This window comes from Staurois parvus, unplaced genomic scaffold, assembly GCF_062004578.1.
Source record: "Staurois parvus isolate SC_StPar_1 unplaced genomic scaffold, SC_StPar_1.0 ptg000445l, whole genome shotgun sequence".
NCBI classification, from domain to species: Eukaryota; Metazoa; Chordata; class Amphibia; order Anura; family Ranidae; genus Staurois; species Staurois parvus.
In genome coordinates, this window is record NW_028318241.1 from 2,958,480 (window position 1) to 2,979,766 (window position 21,287).

Here is a 21,287-nt window from a genome sequence, read left to right on the forward strand (position 1 = left end):
GTGACTCGGTGCCCACTGCCTTGCCAGATGACGCGGTGCCCGCTGGCGAGCCAAATGACCTGATGCCTGGTGACCCAGTGCCCGCTGTCATACCTGGTGACCCGATGCCCACTGTCGAGCCAGACAATCCCATGCCTGATGACCCAGTGCCCGCTGTCATGCCTGGTGACCCGATGCCCGCTGTCGGGCCAGACGATCCAATGTCTGACCCAGTGCCCGCGGTCATGCCAGTTGACTCGGAGCCCACTGTCATGCCTGGTGACTCGGTGCCAACTGCCTTGCCAGATGACGCGGTGCCCGCTGGCGAGCCAAAGGACCTGATGCCTGGTGACCCAGTGCCCGCTGTCATGCCTGGTGACCCGATGCCCGCTGTTGAGCCAGACGATCCAACGCCAGATGACCTGGTGCCCGCTGTCGATCCAGACGATCCGGTACCTGATGACCCGGTGCCCGCTGTCGTGCCAATTGACTCAGAGCCCACTGTCGTGTCTGGTGACTCAGTGCCCACTGCCTTGCCAGATGACGCGGTGCCCGCTGTCGAGCCAAATGACCTGATGCCTGGTGACCCGATGCCCGCTGTCGAGCCAGACGATCCAATGTCTGACCCAGTGCCCGTGGTCATGCCAGTTGACTCGGAACCCACTATCGTGCCTGGTGACTCGGTGCCCACTGCCTTGCCAGATGACGCGGTGCCCGCTGGCGAGCCAACTGACCTGATGCCTGGTGACCCGATGCCCGTTGTCGTGCCTGATGGCCTGGGGGCCCGGCGCCCGTCGCCCCGCCTGGGGGCCCGGCGCCCGCCGCCCCGCCTGGGGGCCTGGCGCCCGCCGCCCCGCCTGGGGGTCCGGCGCCCGCCGCTTCGCCTGGGGGCCCGATGCCTGTCGCCCCGCCTGGGGGCCCGATGCCTGTCGTCCCTCCTGGGGGCCTGGCACCCGCCGCCCCGTCTGGGGGCCCGATGCCTGTCGCTCTGCCTGGTGGCCCGATGGCTGTCGCTCCGCCTGGTGCCTGCTGCTCCGCCGGGGAGCCCGGCGCCCGCCGCTCCGCCTGGTGGCCCAGTGCCTGCTGCTCCGCCTGGTGGCCCGGTGCCTGCTGCTCCGCCTGGTGGCCCTGTGCCTGCTGCTCCGCCTGGTGATCCGGTGTCCAGCTCGATGTGCCTCTGCCCGGAGTCCAGCTCGATGTGCCTCTGCCCGGAGTCCAGCTCGATGTGCCTCTGCACGGAGTCCAGCTCGATGTGCCTCTGCCCGGAGTCCAGCTCGATTTGCCGCTGCCCGGAGTCCTGCCCGGTGTGCCGCTGCCCGGAGTCCTGCCCGGTGTGCCGCTGCCCGGAGTCCTGCCCGGTGTGCCGCTGCCCGGAGTCCTGCCTGATGTGCCGCTGCCCGGTATCCTGCTCGATGTGCCGCTGCCCGGAGTCCAGCCCGATGTGCCGCTGCCCGGAGTCCTGCCCGATGTGCCGCTGCCCGGAGTCCTGCCCGATGTGCCAGTCTTTGATATCCCGCCAGTTACCAGACCCGGCCGGTGGAACATTTTGCCCAGCTAGGACTGTTTGGAGCGTCCTGAGGCCGCTCCTTGAGGGGGGGGGGTACTGTCAGGAATGGACTTGCCAGTAATGGTGGGACTCACCTGCCTTGTGGGCTGCAGTACCAGGGCTGGCCAGCAGGTGCTCTCAGCAATCAGAGACTCAACCCTGCAGCCAGCCAAACACCTGAAGCTGATTATGCAGGTGTATTTAAGGGATGGCCAGACCTGCAGTCTGTGCCTTGGTGTGTGATTTCCTGGGCCCCTGTATCTTGTTACCTGCATTCCTGTTCCTGTTCCTGTCTGACTGATTCGTTGCTGACCCTGCCTGATCCGGACCTCTGCTGACTTCTCCTGTTTGATCCCTGGCTTGTGACCCCGACCATTCTCTGCCTGACCCCCTGTACCTACCTGCTCGTTAGTTGCTGTACCCGGCTCGTGACCTGACTACTCTCTGCCTGCTCCTCCTGTCCCTACCTGCCCGATTGTTATTGACCCGGCCTGCCTGACGACGCTTGCATTGTATGTATTGTTATCTGTGGGTGGTTTGGTTTGGTTCGTTTGCACTGTGTTATGTTTTAGTATTGCACTGCGTTTATGTATTGTTAGTGTTAATAAATTATATTGTTTATAACATATCTGAAGCCTGCGTTTCCCTGCGTCAGTTCACATACCTAACCCTCTTGTATTGAACTGTATTGTTGCTGTATTGTCTCCCTTTATATTGTAAAGTGCTGAGCAAACTGTTGGCGCTATATAAATCCTGTATAATAATAATAATTATAAATTACTTTTTGTAGTGAACTTTATTGTTTTGCAATACCTCACTTTATACCTATTTTTCTTGTTTTCGTATATTGGTTTGGATTTTCTGTGACGTGGTTTGTATGTTTCTTATACTAAACATTCAATACAAATGGAAAATATAGTATTTTCAGTAATATTCCTGAAATAAATAACAGCTGCTGAAACAACTGCAGACATTAAAATTTGGGGTGTCCTCTAACATTTGTGGTCAGTGTAGACAAGTCAGTGTAGACCACTTGTTTAGATGGAAAATTTCCCCCTTACATTGGTAGTTAAGTGTTGCTGGTAGATCAATCCAATATCACTCATTACTCAAGGAACCCCTAGTAACCTCAAGAGGAATCCTGGTTAAAAAAACACTGGTATACAGTCAGGTCCATAAATATTGGGACATCGACACAATTCTAACATTTTTGGCTCTATACACCACCACAATGGATTTAAAATGAAACAAACATTGCTTTAACTGCAGACTGCCAGCTTTAATTTGATGGTATTTACATCCAAATCAGGTGAACGGTGTAGGAATTACAACAGTTTACATATGTGCCTCCCACTTGTTAAGGGACCAAAAGTAATGGGACAATTGGCTTCTCAGCTGTTCCATGGCCAGGTGTGTGTTATTCCCTCATTATCCCAATTACAATGAGCAGATAAAAGGTCCAGAGTTAATTTCAAGTGTGCTATTTGCATTGGAATCTGTTGCTGTCAACTCTCAAGATGAGATCCAAAGAGCTGTCACTATCAGTGAAGCAAGCCATCATTAGGCTGAAAAAACAAAACAAACCCATCAGTGAGATAGCAAAAACATTAGGCGTGGCCAAAACAACTGTTTGGAACATTCTTAAAAAGGAGCGCACCGGTGAGCTCAGCAGTACCAAAAGACCCGGAAGACCACGGAAAACAACTGTGGTGGATCACCGAAAAATTATTTCCCTGGTGAAGAAAACACCCTTCACAACAGTTGGCCAGATCAAGAACACTCTCCAGGAGGTAGGTGTATGTGTGTCAAAGTCAACAATCAAGAGAAGACTTCACCAGAGTGAATACAGAGGGTTCACCACAAGATGTAAACCATTGGTGAGCCTCAAAAACAGGAAGGCCAGATTAGAGTTTGCCAAACAACATCTAAAAAAGCCTTCACAGTTCTGGAACAATATCCTATGAACAGATGAGACCAAGATCAACTTGTACCAGAGTGATGGGAAGAGAAGAGTATGGAGAAGGAAAGGAACTGCTCATGATCCTAAGCATACCACCTCATCAGTGAAGCATGGTGGTGGTAGTGTCATGGCGTGGGCATGTATGGCTGCCAATGGAACTGGTTCTCTTGTAATTATTGATGATGGGACTGCTGACAAAAGCAGCAGGATGAATTCTGCAGTGTTTCGGGCAATATTATCTGCTCATATTCAGCCAAATGCTTCAGAACTCATTGGACGCCACTTCACAGTGCAGATGGACAATGACCCAAAGCATACTGCAAAAGCAACCAAAGAGTTTTTTAAGGGAAAGAAGTGGAGTGTTATGCAATGGCCAAGTCAATCACCTGACCTGAATCCGATTGAGCATGCATTTCACTTGCTGAAGACAAAACTGAAGGGAAAATGCCCCAAGAACAAGCAGGAACTGAAGACAGTTGCAGTAGAGGCCTGGCAGAGCATCACCAGGGATGAAACCCAGCGTCTGGTGATGTCTATGCGTTCCAGACTTCAGGCTGTAATTGACTGCAAAGGATTTGCAACCAAGTATTAAAAAGTGAAAGTTTGATTTATGATTATTATTCTTTCCCATTACTTTTGGTCCCTTTACAAGTGGGAGGCACATATGCAAACTGTTGTAATTCCTACACCGTTCACCTGATTTGGATATAAATACCCTCAAATTAAAGCTGACAGTCTGCAGTTAAAGCACATCTTGCTCGTTTCATTTTAAATCCATTGTGGTGGTGTATAGAGCCAAAAATGTTAGAATTGTGTCAATGTCCCAATATATATGGACCTGACTGTATGTAAAAAGCGAGTATGTCCCCAGCTACATTATAATTACTGCACATAGGAACAAGAACGATAAATCACCAAGACAGGTGGATGCAGTTATTTTACAATGTTTATGTCCATATATATATAAAAATATAGATTCCTTTTGATCTTTTGTTTTTTTACTTGTGACCGCACATGACATGACAGTGATGAATTCTAGTAACCCCACAAACTGACTAGTCCATGAATCTCCAGTGTAGCCTAGACAATGTTTTCTTCTGTTTTCTGAATAGACTTATGGCAGCACTGCAGAAGCACAGTAATCTGATCCTAAGATGACGCTGCATGTAACAAAGGGGCAGATTCTATGAAAAATAGACATGCCAAATAGCCGACCATGGTAAAGCACAGTATTGAGAAAAATATATTCCTTCTAAACTGTATGGAAAGGCAAAACAACCCAGGAAATATATATATATATATATATATATATATATATAAATATCTCAAATGATGGGTTGAGCAGGGTTTGACATTATATTAGAATAAATACAGTATATATATATCTATATCTATCTATCTATCTATCTATCTATCTATCTATCTATCTATCTCTCCTAAATTGTAAGCTCCAAGGATCAAGCCCTCCTATCCCTCTTGTATTGAACTGTATTGTTGCTGTATTGTCTCCCTTTATATTGTAAAGAGCTGAGCAAACTGTTGGCGCTATATAAATCCTGTATAATAATAATAATATATAATGATTGGTATAAGTCATCATGTCTGTTGTTGGCAATGGAGCCTGAATACATTTATAGTATTGTAAAATTACATGTGTCCATTTCTTTATAAAATGAATTAGTAGAAAGTTTCAGAACTCAGCAGACAGAATAGAAATAAACCTTAATATTCAGGGAAGAAGATTTGAGACTAAAATTAGATGCATAAAGCAATGAATGATGTGATTTGAAGCAGCCAGGTACACCAGTAATAAAGGCAAATTGTCTCCAATTTTCAGAGTGCTCCTACGTCAGAGATTTTCACATGCTGCTCCTCAGAGAAAGGGGCCGTTGCGTGGACAATTTTTTTCTTTCCAGCTCCTTGAAGTGGACACTGTCGTATGCTGTGTGCGGAGAACCCACCTAGAGGGCCCCCTCGATGCTAGCTGATCCTCCGTCAGGCAGCTCTCACTGCAGGCTGAAGCCCATTCTACTGCAGAGCAAGGGTACAGTGTTTGAGTCTGCCAGGGTCCTGCGCTGCAGTCAGAAGAGGATACAGAACAAGTAAAACAAGGTGACGCTGGACCATTTCTGAAGACATCAGCCTTACTGACAAAGAGCCCTTCCAGATGTCACAATCTCCAGTGTCAGGACTTCTGCCCGGAAACAGTAATAATGGAATTTTAACCCTGGTATGTGAATTACACCTATGATCTTTTCACCCTTGCAATTTTATCAAAAGGCGCTAACATGGCTCTGAGATATGCAAATGAGGGCGAGCATCTAACAAGATCAATAGTTTAGTCATTTTATGGCAGGGGAGTTGTCGGCCTTTTATGAGGTCTAACGTCATATAAGAATTGCCATTTGACAAGCACCTGGGAAAAAAAGAGGGCTAAGGGTGAATCGGGATCTTGGAGTAAAAACGACTTATTGTTGCAAGAAAAAAAAAAAAACAGCAGCTGGATCAAGGTTTGGAAAAGCACCAGCCAATAGCATGCTTGGCTATTTGCACCTTTTACAGAGAAGCGTAGTTTACATGGGCACAAATGAGCTTTGTATCTGTACAGAAGAGAGAAGAAAATTCACCTGGCACTATGGGAGAGCAATTTCAACTTCTACGTCTTTCTGATAACACATCCAAGGCTTGGTTAGCCCAAAATATCGATGTGACTAACCATTTGGCACAATACAGGTTTACTCACCACCCCAGGGGGCATTGATGCTTGAGTTTCACTTAGCTAACTTTTTAACCCATATTTTATTCCCCCCCCCTTTTTTTTTATACTCTTGTTATCTCTGGCTGATTGTTTTGGGCTTTTAACTAAGCATCGTGGCATACATGGATGGACAGATGCCGGTGAAACACTGTGATAATTTGTTTTTTGCCTCCTGGACATTGCTGCGTACGTGGAATATATTGCTGGCAATAACCTATGACTCCGGCAGAACGGCTTTTAGATTTTGGATTAAATTTATTGAAATTGTGAAGGAAAAAGAACAGCTGGGAAGTTAATGTAGCAGGCTCGCTGAAAATGATGCACGTCAATAATTTTCCATTTCGGAGGCATTCTTGGATATGGTAAGCAGTCGATATAACCTTCAGCTGGTCACGTAAAAAAAAGGAAAAAAATAGTGTTGGAGCTTTGTAAATAAAATGTCATGTCCAGTATTACTGGTTTGTTGTATCGATTGAGCAGGCGCTTTAACCCGTAAACGGGGAGTCGCCACCATTTAGCTTGACATTAATTCTGGTGTACCATATGCCGTGTTTAGATGTTATATTGGAATAACCATGTTGTATATGACTTGCTAAACAAATAATAATGCATGCAATAAAACTTGGTAGCATTGGTCTTATTGTCCAGCATGCTGGAAAATGTCTGTGCAATTTGTATCATACAAATACAAAAAAGTATTGTAAGAGAGCAAGAGGAGAATGGGTAAACCTATTTATTGTTACCAAAATATCCACTACGCATATTTTACCTTGGTTGGCAATAGATCAACCTGTGTGTAGATGACTTAAAGCAAAGCAGCCCAGTGTAAAGATAACAGTTCTTTAGATCAGAGTGGAACCCTGTAGAAATCTTTTAACATCTTACCTTTAACACTCATACTGCCATCATAGAATAACTAGAAGTGCAAAAATTAGAAAAATTTTTTTAGTTGAAAAGTCTAAGTCAAGGCCATACCAGTGCTCTGTGTTTTGGATACGGCAGATAACTATTCAAAATGGCCACGACTACACTGAATTACTGTGAAAAAATGAATCCAAATTGGCAGAAGCGTGTCACTTCCAATGATCCAATTAATAAACTGGTGCATGTCCAAGAACTGTTTTCTGGAGAGCTGAATACAGACATGTATGAAGTGTACAGAGACATGGTGCAGAGTGTGCAATACATGTTATGCTGGAAAGTATTGTAGGGGACGTGAGCGGGAAATGCAACATTGGTTAAAGCCAGTGCCTCTGCCTAGTTTTGCTTTTGTATGGCATTTTAGCTCCCAATGATTTGTTGGCTCTGCATTATTTACCTCCCAGCATTGATAACTGCTCACTGTTCTCACTTAGATCTTTTGTATAATTTGTCTAAAAGTCATCAGTAAAAAAAAAAAGGGATCAAAACTAAGGCCTTGTGCACATGGGTGCTGGGGCTGTATGAAAAACTCAGGCGTATTTCCCTGCCTGGGATCTACAGATGCTGTATACAGGTACTCATAGAAATCAATAGGGATTCCTTCGCACACTGAAACGCGTTACGGGAAACCCATGTTCTCTGCATGTTTCCCACACTGTTTGTGCAATCTGCTGTGGGTTTCAAATAATAATCCTAGCGACACCCCAAATGAAGTGTCTTTGCCTGCACCAGATCGCATGGTACTGCAGTACCATGCAGTCTGATGCAGTGCATTTTTGATAAGTAGTGCATGAACTTTTTTTGGTGTGATCCAGTGCACGTCGAACAGAAATCTCACATGAACATGGACCGCGTTCCTGTGTGTTAGGAATCCTGACAGGTTGCCGCTATCTGCGGGTATACACCGGAACTTGCATAAGCCTGGAGACTGGCGTACACACCTGGATGCAGACAGTCTGCAACCAGAGGCTTGTGTCTGTACACTTGCACTTGTTTACGTCAGCACATAGCGGCGTACAGCCGCATCCTGTAGTTGATTATTATGGACTGCCATATGTGGCATCTGTGGATCCCAGGCATGGAAGTGCACCCAAATTTGACATCAAACAGACACGTGTGCACATTTCATGTGACTGCAGCCTGTGAGAGAATGTTGTGATCAGTTTTATAATGTTGTTTGCTGTCAGCAATCTGCTAATTCAGGTCAGCCTCCAGCAAGTAATGTGACACACAAGGGTAATATCATTATCTTTGATGTACACCCTTCTGTGAGATTCATTTAATAGTCCTAAGGGCCAGTTCACACCATGTACTGTGCGATTCACTTGTGATCCGGGTGCAGTGTCATTTCAGCCCATTCATTTGAATGAGCTGAAATCGTGCTGGACCACACCTAAAGTAGCTCATGCACTACTTCATAAAATGCACAGGATGGAATGGAATTACTGTACCATAGGATCCAGTGCAGGCAAACACACTGTGTGTGCGACCTGCGTTTTCAGTGTAGTTACGTTAACACTGACACCTGCTGTAGATAACAAGTGCATTGTGTTTTGAACACAGTGCAGGAAATATGAACGGAACGCGGGTTTCCCACACCTTGTTCTGGTTTGAACTGCAATACATGCTTAGGGCAGTTCATGTTTTTTTTTTATTAGTTGTGGCTTTGTGTATCATAACACATAAGGTGCAAGGCCTTTTACTTGCAGGTGTCAAAAGGGAGTGCTTGGGGCAGATTTCTGTCTTATGTAGAGAATTCTTGAGGTCCGCTTGAATGGGCTACTGCATTCACTTAAAGTGACAATAAACTCTGGTGTAAAATAAATAAATAAATAAATAAATTAAAAAGTTGTATATATGTACCGTACCCAGAGTGTAACATGTTACTAAATTATTATTATACAGTATTTATATAGCGGCAACAGTTCGCTCAGCGCTGTACATTACAATGGGGGACAATACATGACACCGTACAATAACAATACAGTGCAAAACATTAGTGGTTCGAGGGCCCTGCTCCTTGGAGCTTACAATCTAGAAGGGAGGGGATAGTGGTACGGGACGAAAAGATGTGGGGGATGGAGTGGTAGGAAGAGTAAATGAGCAGTCCTCCGCAACCCCCTGAGCCCCCATTGTGACAGTGGGCCAGGGATCCTTTCCCCATCCCCACACCCGCGGTCACAATTTAAAAAAATGCAGCCATAAGGGCCTCCGCCCACCCACAGAGTTCTGTGAATGGTAGAAGCACAACTACCGTCTGCTATTGTAGCTGATGGTTTGTAGTTCTCAATGAACTACCAGGGCGCTGATGAGATCTCTAGGTAGTTCATTGATTCTTTTTGTCATTCAGTAACTAACTGCCCATACAATGTACAGGACGACAGCTAAACTGAGAGTCTTTAGGAGCCTTGCAATGCACCAACGATCTGCTGATCGCTGGTTCAATCCTTTACCCCTGGTTCACATCTGTGTAGGTGGTGATGCTGCGGGACCCGCACAAATACCTGCAGCTGCACCATCCACACAGAGGAATTCGGGACCCGAAGGCGGGTGCCATTATTTCTAATGGCATGTTGCCTGCACTGGAACTCTCAACCGTACTGGGAACCTCTGTTCCCATGCGGCCTGCGATTTCCCAAGTAGTGCATGGACTTCCTCCCTGCATGTGCCGGGGCACGGGAGTCTATTCAAATGAATGGGCTCTCGTACCCAATTCGCGACCCGCATGACCGCACAGATGTGAACCAAGGGTTACAGGCAAATAATAAAAAAATAATAAATGCACAGTTTTTTAACTGCAAAAAGATGTGCATTTATTATTTCTTTTAAAAAGGGGAACTTATCCTTTAATTCAAATAAGTACCTTCTTCTCCCCTCCTCCATGTCTAGATTTTTCTCTTTTTTTTGCTGCTGTGATCTGGTGACCTGTTGGAGGGTGGCTACGGTTGCTCTTCATGGTCCCACTGAATGTAGGAATGTAGCCACCCTCTCTTGTTTGTTCCTGAGATGGAGTAGGGACTATGGGATGTGTAGTGTGCTTAGAGCAGTGTGCATGACTGCAACGTGCACTACAATTCAAATGAATACAAGTGAGGGGCCACGACTACAAGTGAGGGGGCCACGACTATACAAGTGAGGGGGCCACGACTATACAAGTGAGGAGAAGGGGAAGTTCTGGAACTCATGGAAGGTGTTAAGAGGAGTCAGAAAAACATATTAAGAAACTATTTCTTGAAAGAATAGATTACAGGACTGTTAAAGTAGAACTAAATGCATTTATTATTATTATTTTTAGATAGGGTAAGGGAGGGTTATAACTCCTGTCAGGTTTTTTTTGTGCTATATGCATCCCATTAGGAAGATTTCCCTTCACTTTCTGGCCAAATGAAGTGAAAAGAAATCCCACCAAAATAATGGAATCCCTGCTTGTCTCCAGGTTCACCAGCACTAGTATCCCAATTTGAGTATTTACGTCTATTTACTGTTCTGGTGACAACCCAAAATGAGGGATTTTCCTTTACTTTCACTCCTGGTGATAACAGTAAATATGGGAAATATGGATGTTCCTAACACAGACAGCAAAACAAAAAACTGACATGGGCTCTAATCCTGCTCTACCCTGTCCAAAACTAAAGAAAAAAAGATAATGCCTTTAATTTTACTTCAAGTAGCAGATTTATATATACTATTTTTATATTACTAGGATATTGTTTCATGACACTTTAAGCAAACATTTTTTTGTTTCTGTTGCAGAGATTTTTACCTGGAAATCTTGCCACTAATAGCACTGGCTATGACACCGCTAAGCCACTGCCTTGCAATGCACACTCCACTTTTCTGCTGGACTGTTTATCAGGTTAATCAGATAGGCAGCCCACTGGCCCAACTGAAGGAGTGTGCACAGTAGGCTGACAACACTGTCACAATTGTGAGGGAGTGGCTTTGAGTTGTCAATCTACAACAGGAGAGAGCAGGGATGAGACTTTCAGTGTGCTGCTTTTCTTTTTATTGCCCATTCACAGGCTGAGGGTGGGGAGAGGATCTGTTAGTAAAACTGTAACAGAGAAAGATCAGGTTCACTCTCTTGCTAGACTTGACTATGCTATTGGGCAGAAGAACTGTGTAAATCTGAGGACTGGATGGACTGAAATACAAATGTTGGCATAGGCCTAATTTATGAAACTGTGCTTAGAAAAATAGACTGATATAGTCTTCTGTCCTACCAGCCAATAATTCTTTTTCCAGTGTGATGATATGGTGTGTGTTGAGGGGGCAGTTGAGACCATTTTTTTTCCTTAGGGACTTTTATTAGTAGACACAATTTTAAGTAGCCTTCAGTGTCATTGATATACTCCACACAGAGCAGTTTTGAGCAAATGTTCTTATATCAACCTGTACTTGGGAGATATTTTACTGAAAAATAAAGAGAATATTTGCATTTTGGGTTTATACTTTATGTAAAGCAGCAATCATAAATGTAAATACATGCAAATCTGTGTCTTGTTTATGCTAATGTCATTGGGAAATCCTAAATGGATTGCAATTCCTGTGTTTTTATGCTTTATTTTCTGAGACCAAAACATATTAAACCAAGATATTACCCTTGAAGTTTTCTAATATGATTGTTTCACTACAAAAATACCAATCAGCCATAACATTATGACCACTGACAAGTAAAATGAATAACATTGATTATTTTGTGACAATAGAACCTGAAAGTTGGTGGGATATATTAGGTAGCAAATGAACATGTTGGCCAGCATTCAGAGAGCACCTTGTTTTTTTCTCAGTGAATACAAAGTACTCTCTAAATTGGACAAAGGGAGATTGTGACATAGCCAATTCTTCTTTCCACCTTGTCCAATCAGAGAACACTTTACATTGACTGAGAAAAATGCAAGGTGTTCTCTGAATGGCACACTGATTTACAGCTTCCACAGAGGCGATCGGGTATCACATCAACATTGTTACATTGTGCCAAGCTAGCCTTGTGTAATTATGCAAAATCTGTCATCTCTAGAGCTCAGCTTTGAGCTCCACCCCTTTGCAGCTTTGAGCTCCACCCCTTTGCAGCTTTGTGCATATTTAAACAAAACTATTTCTGTTAGCCCTGCTTCGAAAACAGTTGAATGCCATGTATATGTAATGTATTTGTAATTCTGTTCATGCAGTCTTGTGGTTTACAAAATCACTTTGACATTGTATAGCCAGGCAGGTAACTTTTGTTTCATGGTTCGACCTTATAGCTTCCTTTGTCACATATCCACCGTCAACCTTCTGACTGAACAATGAATTATTTTCTGTGGCCCACGAACAAGGAGATAACTCAGGAAAGAGACCCCCTCCTCGAAACGCGTCAGCCTTTGGATCACTTATCCTCTAATGGGACTTGTTCAGGAGAACAGGTCGTTCCTATTCATTTTTTATTCAATCTGCCATTAATTCTTTGTTTCTTGTGACTATTCATCTGGTTTTTTTTATACGAATAAAGGTACCGCTGATGTAATGCGCTAGGCTGGTGCACCCTCTGTTTCTTGTGTTTTGCAGTTATCTTTCTGGGTTTCCCCGACCTGTTGAAGGGCAGCAATGCCGGTGTCATGATTGGAATACCTGAGGTCATTCACTAAGTTGTCTGCTTACTTGTGACAATACATTTCTCTTGAAAACAGAAGGTTTTCTTTTTGTTTGACTGTGTAAATGGACACCTGCCTGTCCATAGGAATGCATGGACCTTCCGATCAGGTCCGCCTGAAAACCGACAGGGGGAACTGATTGGATCGTCCATGTAAAAGGGGCCTAATGCCAAACCAGAAAGTAGCAGAGGTATCTCCTTGACTAGCAGTGGTGTGTATATTACAAGAATGACTGGCCAAAAGTCCATAGCAGAGATGAGTGCGTCACAAAAAAGGCAAGCCAAAAGTTAATATCTTTAGCAGGTAAAGCAATAGACATCTACAGTATCTATCTATCTATCTATCTATCTATCTATCTATCTATCTATAACTGTAAATATAACAAATTATATTTAAAAATCTTTAAATTTGCAGCTCATATTCTGTGGTTTGCAAACTTTGACAAAACGTTGAAGAAAAACTAAAAACTATGCAAATAATCCCCCTACCCCCGAGCATGTGAGTTCTTTTGAAATTTGGAGCAGTGTTTTTCATGGGTTAGAACACAGGCATGATGAATGGAAAATTAGCCTTGTTTTTCACGTAGAAGAATTAGAAAAAAAAAAAAGATTTCTTGAATGAACCATAAAAGCATGCTTTGTACTTTTAAATCCGCTTTCATTCTTGGCAGCATTTGAATACAAAGTGAGATAAAAAAAAATATGGCATACCACACCAAGCAACATCACATGGTCAGTTGAGTGAATCATCATATTGCTCAAGTAATAAGCCTCCACCCCAAATCAGAAAACAGGAGACTAATTTAAAATGACTATCTGTAGAATAATGTCAGCTAAAAATATGAAGGATCGTGAATTTCTATAAACCTCTTTGCAAAATCGGGTGCAATCTCATGCAGTAAAATACAATTAACATAGAAATAGATCATGCATACACTGTTGCTAATTTTATCTACACAATTATATATTTAATATATTAAATTACCGCGTTTTAAAATCTAATTTTGTACAATGCAGTGCATTAGTGCATTTGGTATTTTCTTAGTCATTCAACTAAAACATTTGTTACTGCCAAGGAAACACAATGATACATTTATGTAGAAAAAGAAACATACAGTCAATAACAATGCATATAAAAAATCTTTTAATGCATTTACAAAGACCTACATTGACACATAAAGAAATTATTATAATACCAAGGTAAGAGCAACATTTTTAGTTTGCTAACAGCACATTTCAATACAACTCTGTACATCCAGCACGGATGATGGGTTCATATGAAGGCTTGCCACATCTAAAGATGGGAGCTTTGTAATAATACTTACATTTTATCCATGCCTTCCAGCCAGTGATACCATATGGGTTTAGCTGTAGTCAGTCTCAGGCTTATTACACTAGTGCACTAGAAAATAGTAAAAATAAAATAGAAAGAAATGAATCATATACTCTTACTTAAAGAGGACCGCAAAGTAGAATGCAACAAATGATTTGTTATGTTATATGTAACCTTGTCTTAAATTCCTCCTGAAAAATAGCAGAGCATTTCCTGTACCTTGATCTTCATTGCTATATATCTGCAATGTGGGATCATATAAGGGTTCTGTGCCTCTAACTGCTAGTCTTACAAAATTTGAATTGAGGTTTGCAGACATCACTACTGTGTTGTTCAGTGTTCCACTTGCTGGAGATGAAACTGTACTGAAGCATCTCACTGTTTCTACTTCATTCATTCTATGGATCTGTTCTTTCCGAACCTCTCCTGCTGCTCTTTGAAGCCCTGCTTTTACCAAGATGGTCGCCTCCACACAAAGAGCAGCCATGGTTAACTAGGGTTCCTTCAGAGCTTGCTAGGAATTCCTTGAGCAGTGCATCCAGAAAGTATTCACAGCGCTTAACTTTTGCCACATTTTATTATGTTATAGCCTTATTCCAAAATTGATTAAATTAATTTTTTTCCTCAACATTCTACAAACAATACCCATAATGACAATGTGAAAGAAGTTTCTTTTGAAATCTTTGCAATTTATTAAAAATAAAAAATGAAAAAGAAAAAAACACATGTACATAAATATTCACAGCCTTTGCCATGACACTCAAAATTGAGCTCTGGTGCATGCTGTTCCGCTGATCATCTTTGATATGTTTCTACAACTTGATTGGAGTCCACCTGTGGGAAATTCAGTTTATTGGACATAATTTTGAAAGGCATAAACCTGTCTGTATAAGGTCCCACAGTTAACAGTGCATGTGAGAGCACAAACCAAGGCATGAGGTCCAAGGTATTGTCTGTAGACCTCCGAGACAGGATTGTATCAAGGCACAGATCTGGGGAAGGGTACAGAAACATTTCTGAAGCACTGAAGGTTCCAATGAGCACAGTGGCCTCCATTATCTGTAAATGGAAGAATTTGAAACCACCAGGAATCTTCCTGGAGCGGGCTGCCCGGGCAAAATGAACAATTGAGGGAGAAGGGCCTTAGCCAGGGAGGTAACCAAGCACTCGATGGTCACTCTGAAAGAGCTCTAGCAGAGAGGAGAACCTTCCAGAAGAACAACCATCTCTGCAGCACTCAACCAATCAGGGCTGTACAGTAGAGTGGCCAGCTGGAAGCCACTCCACTGTAAAAGGCAAATATCCTGTCTGGAGTTTGTCAAAAGGCACCTGAGGGAATCTCAGACCATGAAAAAAGAAGCTCTGTGGTCTGATGAAACAAAGATTGAACTCTTTGGCCTGAATGCCAAGCGTCATGTCTGGAGGAAACCAGGCACTGCTCACCACCTGGCCAATACCATCCCTACAGTGAAGCACAGTGGTGGCAGCATCATGCTGTGGAGATGTTTTTCAGTGGCAGGAACTGGGAGACTAGTCAGGATCGAAGGAAAGACGAATGCAGCAATGTACAGAGCTTAGACTGGGGCGATGGTTCATCTTTCAACAGGACAACAACCCTAAACACACAGCCCACATAACAAAGGAGTGGCTATGGGCCAACTCTGTGAATGTCCTAGAGTGGCCCAGCCAGAGTCCAGACTTGAACCCGATTGAACATCTCCAGAGAGATCTGAAAATGGCTGTGCACCTACACTTCCCATCCAATCTGATGGAGCTTGAGAGGTACTGCAAAGAAGAATGGGAGTAATTGCCCAAAAATAGGTTTGCCAAGCTTGTACCATCATACTCAAAACGACTTGAGACTGTAATTGGTGCTAAAGGTGCTTCAACAAAGTATTGAGCAAAGGCTGTGAATACTTCTGTACATGTAGTTTTTTGATTTTTTATTGTTAATAAATTGCAAAGATTTAAAAATGAACTTTTCGAATAAGGCTGTAACATAGCAAAATATGGCAAAAGTTAAGCGCTGTGAATACTTTCTGGGTGCACTGTATATTTCCAGGGCCACGGCCAAATCCAGCAGTATGACTTTTTAGTTGTTTGGAAGGGTGGCGTTCTCACCACCACTGCAGGGATGCATTCATTCTACTGACAACCAATTTACCAATGGGCATTTTCCCATTTGAACCTTGATGAATTTCTTTAGTAAGGGTTTCTTGAGACCTTAAAATTATTTTAGGGGTTATTCTGGAGTAAAAAGTTGAGAAATGTTTTTTTAAAGAATAAAGTTTTTACTAAATTTGTGACACATATAAACAAGTCAGAATAAGAAAAAATTGAGAAATATTGGTGTAGAAAAAGGCATGGTAAATCAATAATGGAGAAATGATCAGGTGCAAGGACACTGCAGCAATACTCGTCTTTTGTCCTCTGCTTGCCTTTTTTTGAACACAGCTTCCATTTTTAGGTTCTTTTTAACTATCCACAAAGTTGTGTGACAAAGGAGTTCATAAATAAGCATACGTCTTAGAGTGAGACTAGCCTGAAATTTCACTGCCACTCATATGCAGCGTAGAGATTGTTCTACAGAGCAGCATGAGGTAGGAAAATAAAACTTGGGTCAGGAAATTGTACTTGTTTGATTGGTCAAAAGAGGCTCTGGTGGAAGGAGCCAAGGATCAGAACTATTGAACAATGGAGGCCGCTAACTGTGAGGAGGTTGGTGTGGTAAACAGATACATGAGATGCAACTCCTAGGATACAATGTAAAGACTCGTGTATTCTCCTTTTGCATAGGCGTATGTGCAGAAAAATTGGTGTTGTGGTGGTGGTTTGACATTTGATAATGAAAGTACTGAAGGCAAAAATTTTTTTAGCTTTGTACAGAGTGGAGAAGCATTAGAACACCTGTCACCTTTTTATTGCTGTCTATGCCCCTGTTAGGGAAATTCACCTTTTTTATCTGTCTTGTTTATCAGTAAAAGGAATTACCAAATTTTGGGTTGTTGCCAAAACAGGAAGAGAGGGATAATCTTCCAATGGGCACACTAGTTCTGGTGACCCTGGTGACAACCAGGGGTTTCCTCTTTTTTTAGGGATTTCCTCTCACTACCCATTGTGGCACTGGGAGTGAAAGAGAATCTCCAAAATATGACAGAGAACGGGAAAAAACTGAAAATGGTTTTAACCCTCTATTACTTTATCCAAAATAAAAAAAAAAGTTTTTCCTTTAGTTCTGTTTGAAGTGTGATCAGGATAGAACCTTTCCAGTGCCAAGACCCTTTCAGTGGGACACTACTAAACAGAAAAGATAGTTGTTACTCACAGATGGTTTTACACATGGAAAAATCTCTGTGAATAAATTCTGGTTTCTGAAGTCAGAACTGGCCAGCCTGCAAATTACTTGTTTGGTAAACCAGCTGCCGAGGGTGAAGAGAACAGCTCATTAATCAATTAGCATCTGCACAAGAAACCACTAATAATGAACGTTTGATTAATAGTAACATAATGAAGAAATAAGCACTAAACGTGTGGTCATTGTTAATGTAGGTATCATCTACTGAAAAGCTTTTGCAAGAATATAAATATACAGGTTTAAATTATTCTTGCTATATTGTCTTACATATGAAAAATGTGTATTTGCCCCTTCTATAGTTTACAACTATAGTTTGACAATTCAGCTTCTGTCAGGGGTCATAGGTCACCTGTCATCTGCAGCTATTTTCACACTAGCTGCATTATAAAATGATGCTTTTTAGCATATGGGCTAGTGTCCACTGTGTGCTGGAAGGGAAGGAGGGTGGTGGTGTCTGATGTTTTTACAATACACAGCACTGTTTACCTTTTTTTTTTTTATTGAAAAGGTAAGTTGACATTTTATTCTTGTTTGTCTTGTCTAGCAGTGACCAGCACCAAAATCAGGTGAGCCCTGGTGCATTGCCAAAAAATTTAGCAAGTCTGTGTATTTTTTCGCAATGGACTGCAACACACCTGAAGTCAGCCCCTTGTGGGGTGAAATGTGTTAGAGTGGAAGGTAGACAGGCTAGACCAGGGGTATTGAATTAAAATTCAAGGAGGTCCGGTCACTAAAATTTTCTTCTGGCCAAGGTCTGAATAGGATGTGCCCATCAGCCTGCCCCCTTACATTACGTGTTGCCATCAGAGTGCCCCTTTACATCAGGCATCCCCATCACATTGCCACCTTACATCAGGTATTCCCACCAGAGTGCCCCCTTACACTCCAAGTACCCCTTTCTATCATATTCCCCATCAGAGTGCCCCTTTATATCATACTCCTTATCAGAATGCCCTTTCCATCACATGTGCCCATCAGAGTGCCCCTTTCCACAGTATGTGCCCATTTGTGCTTCCTTAACATAAAATGGGCCCATCAGAGTCCCCCTTAACATAAAATGTGCTCATCAGAGATGTGATGGTCAGTGGGAAGAATACTCCTTACACTGTAGTTATTTGGAAGAAAAACCCCCTTACAGATAGCTGAAAGGGTAAATGGTGTGAGTAGGAACTTATCTGAGAGGCAGAAATTTGTCATTGCTCAAGAAATCCTTAGCAACCTCTGGAGGAACCCTAGGGTTCAATGGAACCCAGGTTGAGAAACCCTGGTCTACAGCTACTGTTCTTCAATTCTTGATGCTGCAGTCCTGCATCAGCGCTCTCCTTTTCACAAATACAGATAAAGTGTGTAACACTTTGCTTCATTTTATATAAATGTAATACTGTGTACAGCCCTTATAAAAATCTAATTTAATCACGTTAAATTGGTTGTAAAGCTTACTTTTTTTTCTAAAATAATAATCATGTTCTACTTAGCTGCTCTGCAGAGATCGGTTCCAACCTTCTCTTCTGGGGTCCCATGCTGGTGCTCTAGGCCCCTTCTTTCTCCATGCGCCACCATAGAATAAACGTTTCTTATTGGGAGAGTGCACCTACAGTATTGTTCCTAATCTGAGCTGTTTGCAGCCATAGACACACACAGCATGGTTGGGCCCCACCATTCGCTCCCTCCTCAGAGGATTTGATTTACAGCTGCTCTCACTGAGCACTGTGAGGAGAAGAAGAGAAAGCAGTGCTGCTGCACTTGGGCACAAACCTGGATCGAGATAAGACTAGGTAAGCATTTAGGGAGGGAATGCATTAAGGTATAGAACCACTTTAACACAATTTCAAGTAATGTTTAATCTTTTATTGATTGTAAGCTCCAAGGAGCAGGGCCCTGCTTACCTTCTTGTATGGAACTGTATCGTTGCTGTATTGTCTCCCTTTACATTGTAAAGTGCTGAGCAAACTGTTTGCGCTATATAAATCCTGTATAATAATAAAAATCTTTTTAAGGGTCCACATAGTCTTAAAAAATTCTGCTTCCAGAGGAGTTCAGCATTTTGCCTGTTCAAGCAGCTAATGTTATCCTATGTGTCCATGCACATTTGGAGATTTAGGATCCATGCACACTGGGCTAAAAAAAACGCTAGTTCCCTTAGCAGAAAAAAAAACACTCATATTGAGCATTTTTGTACAGGAGTTTATAAAAGTTTAGGAGCATACAGCATTTTTTTCTGTCAGAAAACTGCTCTCGAAATGCAAAACGGAAGAGTTTTCTTTTCTGTCTCTAAATGCTGGACTTAAAATATGCCTCTAAACAACCTTATGTGCATCAACATTACATATAGAATTATTATTATTATACAGGCCTTATATAGCGCCGACAGTTTGCTCAGCGCTTTACATAATGGAGGGAGACATTACACAGTAACAATACAGTTCAATACAAGAGGGATTAGAGGGCCCTGCTCCTTGGAGCTTACAATCTAGCAGGGAGGGGATAGTGGTACAAGAGGTAATTAGCTGTGGGGGATGGAGTGGTAGGAAGAGTAGAGGATTGCAATATTAGCTGAGTGCGTGGTAGGCTTCCCTGAAGAGATAGGTTTTCAGAGTGTGTCTGAAAGATTGGGGTAGGGAGTTCCAGAGGATGGGTGAAGCCCTTGAGAAGTCCTGGGCATGGGCGGAGGAGACAAGAGAACTAGAGAGTAGGAGGTCTTGTGAGGAGCAGAGAGGACGGTTTGGGTGGTATTTAGAGACAAGATTGGTGATGTAATTAGGGGCAGTGTTATGAACGGCTTTATACGTCAGTGTTAGTGTTTTGAATTTTATCCGCTGGGCAATTGGAAGTCAGTGGAGGGATTGGCAGAGAGGGGTGGCGGATACAGAGAATAACACTGAGTTGCTTCTACAGGCAAAATGCAAAACTCCTGTAGAAGCAGCATTTTTTTAAGCTAGTGTGCATGGACCCTTAGAGACATATTTTAAGTTTAGCAGGCAGAAAAAAAAGACCCTTTTGCTTTGCATTTTTGAGAGCAATTTTCTGTCAGAAAAAAACGCTGAATGCTCCTAAACTCTCCTAGAAGCTCCTAAACTCTCTTAAACTCCTGTACAAAAACGCTCTAGATGGGCTTTTTTTTTTCTTCCAAGGGAACTAGCATTTTTCTAAGTCCAGTATGCACAGACCTTTAATCTACAGCTTTCAATAAAATAAAGCTAATTAATTCTGCCATGAAGCATTGGGTGACATTGCTTTGTCTCCCAACTGTTTTCCTGCATTGTCACCCTTTCTCGTTGCTTCTGGTGGAGCTCATTTATGTAGACAGGAGGTGTCTGCAAGGAGGGTAGAAGATATTTTTAGAAGCAAAAATGGTTAAGAACAGTATTTTAAAAAAGAAAAGATGAAACAGTTGTTTTATAATACACAGTATTTTAACAAACTTAATGTCAGTTAGGGTTTAGAGCTACAGTATTTTTTTCACTTCTGAGACATTTTTCTTTTTTTCTGGCTGCTGTTGCTTTTCTATTTCTGTTAAAGGTTGTGTTGCCTCAAAAAGTCTGTTTCTGTAATTAAAGTGGTTGTAAAGGCTAAAGGTTTTTTACCTTCATACATTTTATGCATGAAGGTAAAAAACCTTCAGTGTGCAACAGCCTCCCAGTACTTGCCTCAGACCCATTGCGATCCAGTGTTGTGCATGAGAGCTTTGGCTCTCCAGGGACTCTCCCTCCTCATTGGCTGAGACAGAAGTGGGATCCAATGGCTCCCAGCCAGTCAGCCAATGAGCAGAGAGAGTGGCAGGGCAAGCCGTGGCTCTGTGTGTG

At 42.7% G+C, this 21,287-nt stretch overlaps 1 protein-coding gene across 3 annotated transcripts in view; it reads left to right on the plus strand.

The window, feature by feature from the left end:
• The window catches only part of LOC149453630 (3',5'-cyclic-AMP phosphodiesterase 4D), a 1,049,085-nt gene that overhangs the window by 375,743 nt on the left and 652,055 nt on the right, over positions 1–21,287 (plus strand). Inside the window, exon 1 of one of the 3 annotated variants that reach the window (XM_089688058.1) lies at positions 5,491–6,605. The exons of the other annotated variants lie outside the window; for them this stretch is intronic. Coding sequence (XP_089544184.1) covers positions 6,559–6,605 — 47 coding nt within the window. The 5' untranslated portion in view covers positions 5,491–6,558. Of the gene's footprint in view, positions 1–5,490; positions 6,606–21,287 lie in introns of those variants that run through there. 3 annotated transcript variants of the gene reach the window in all.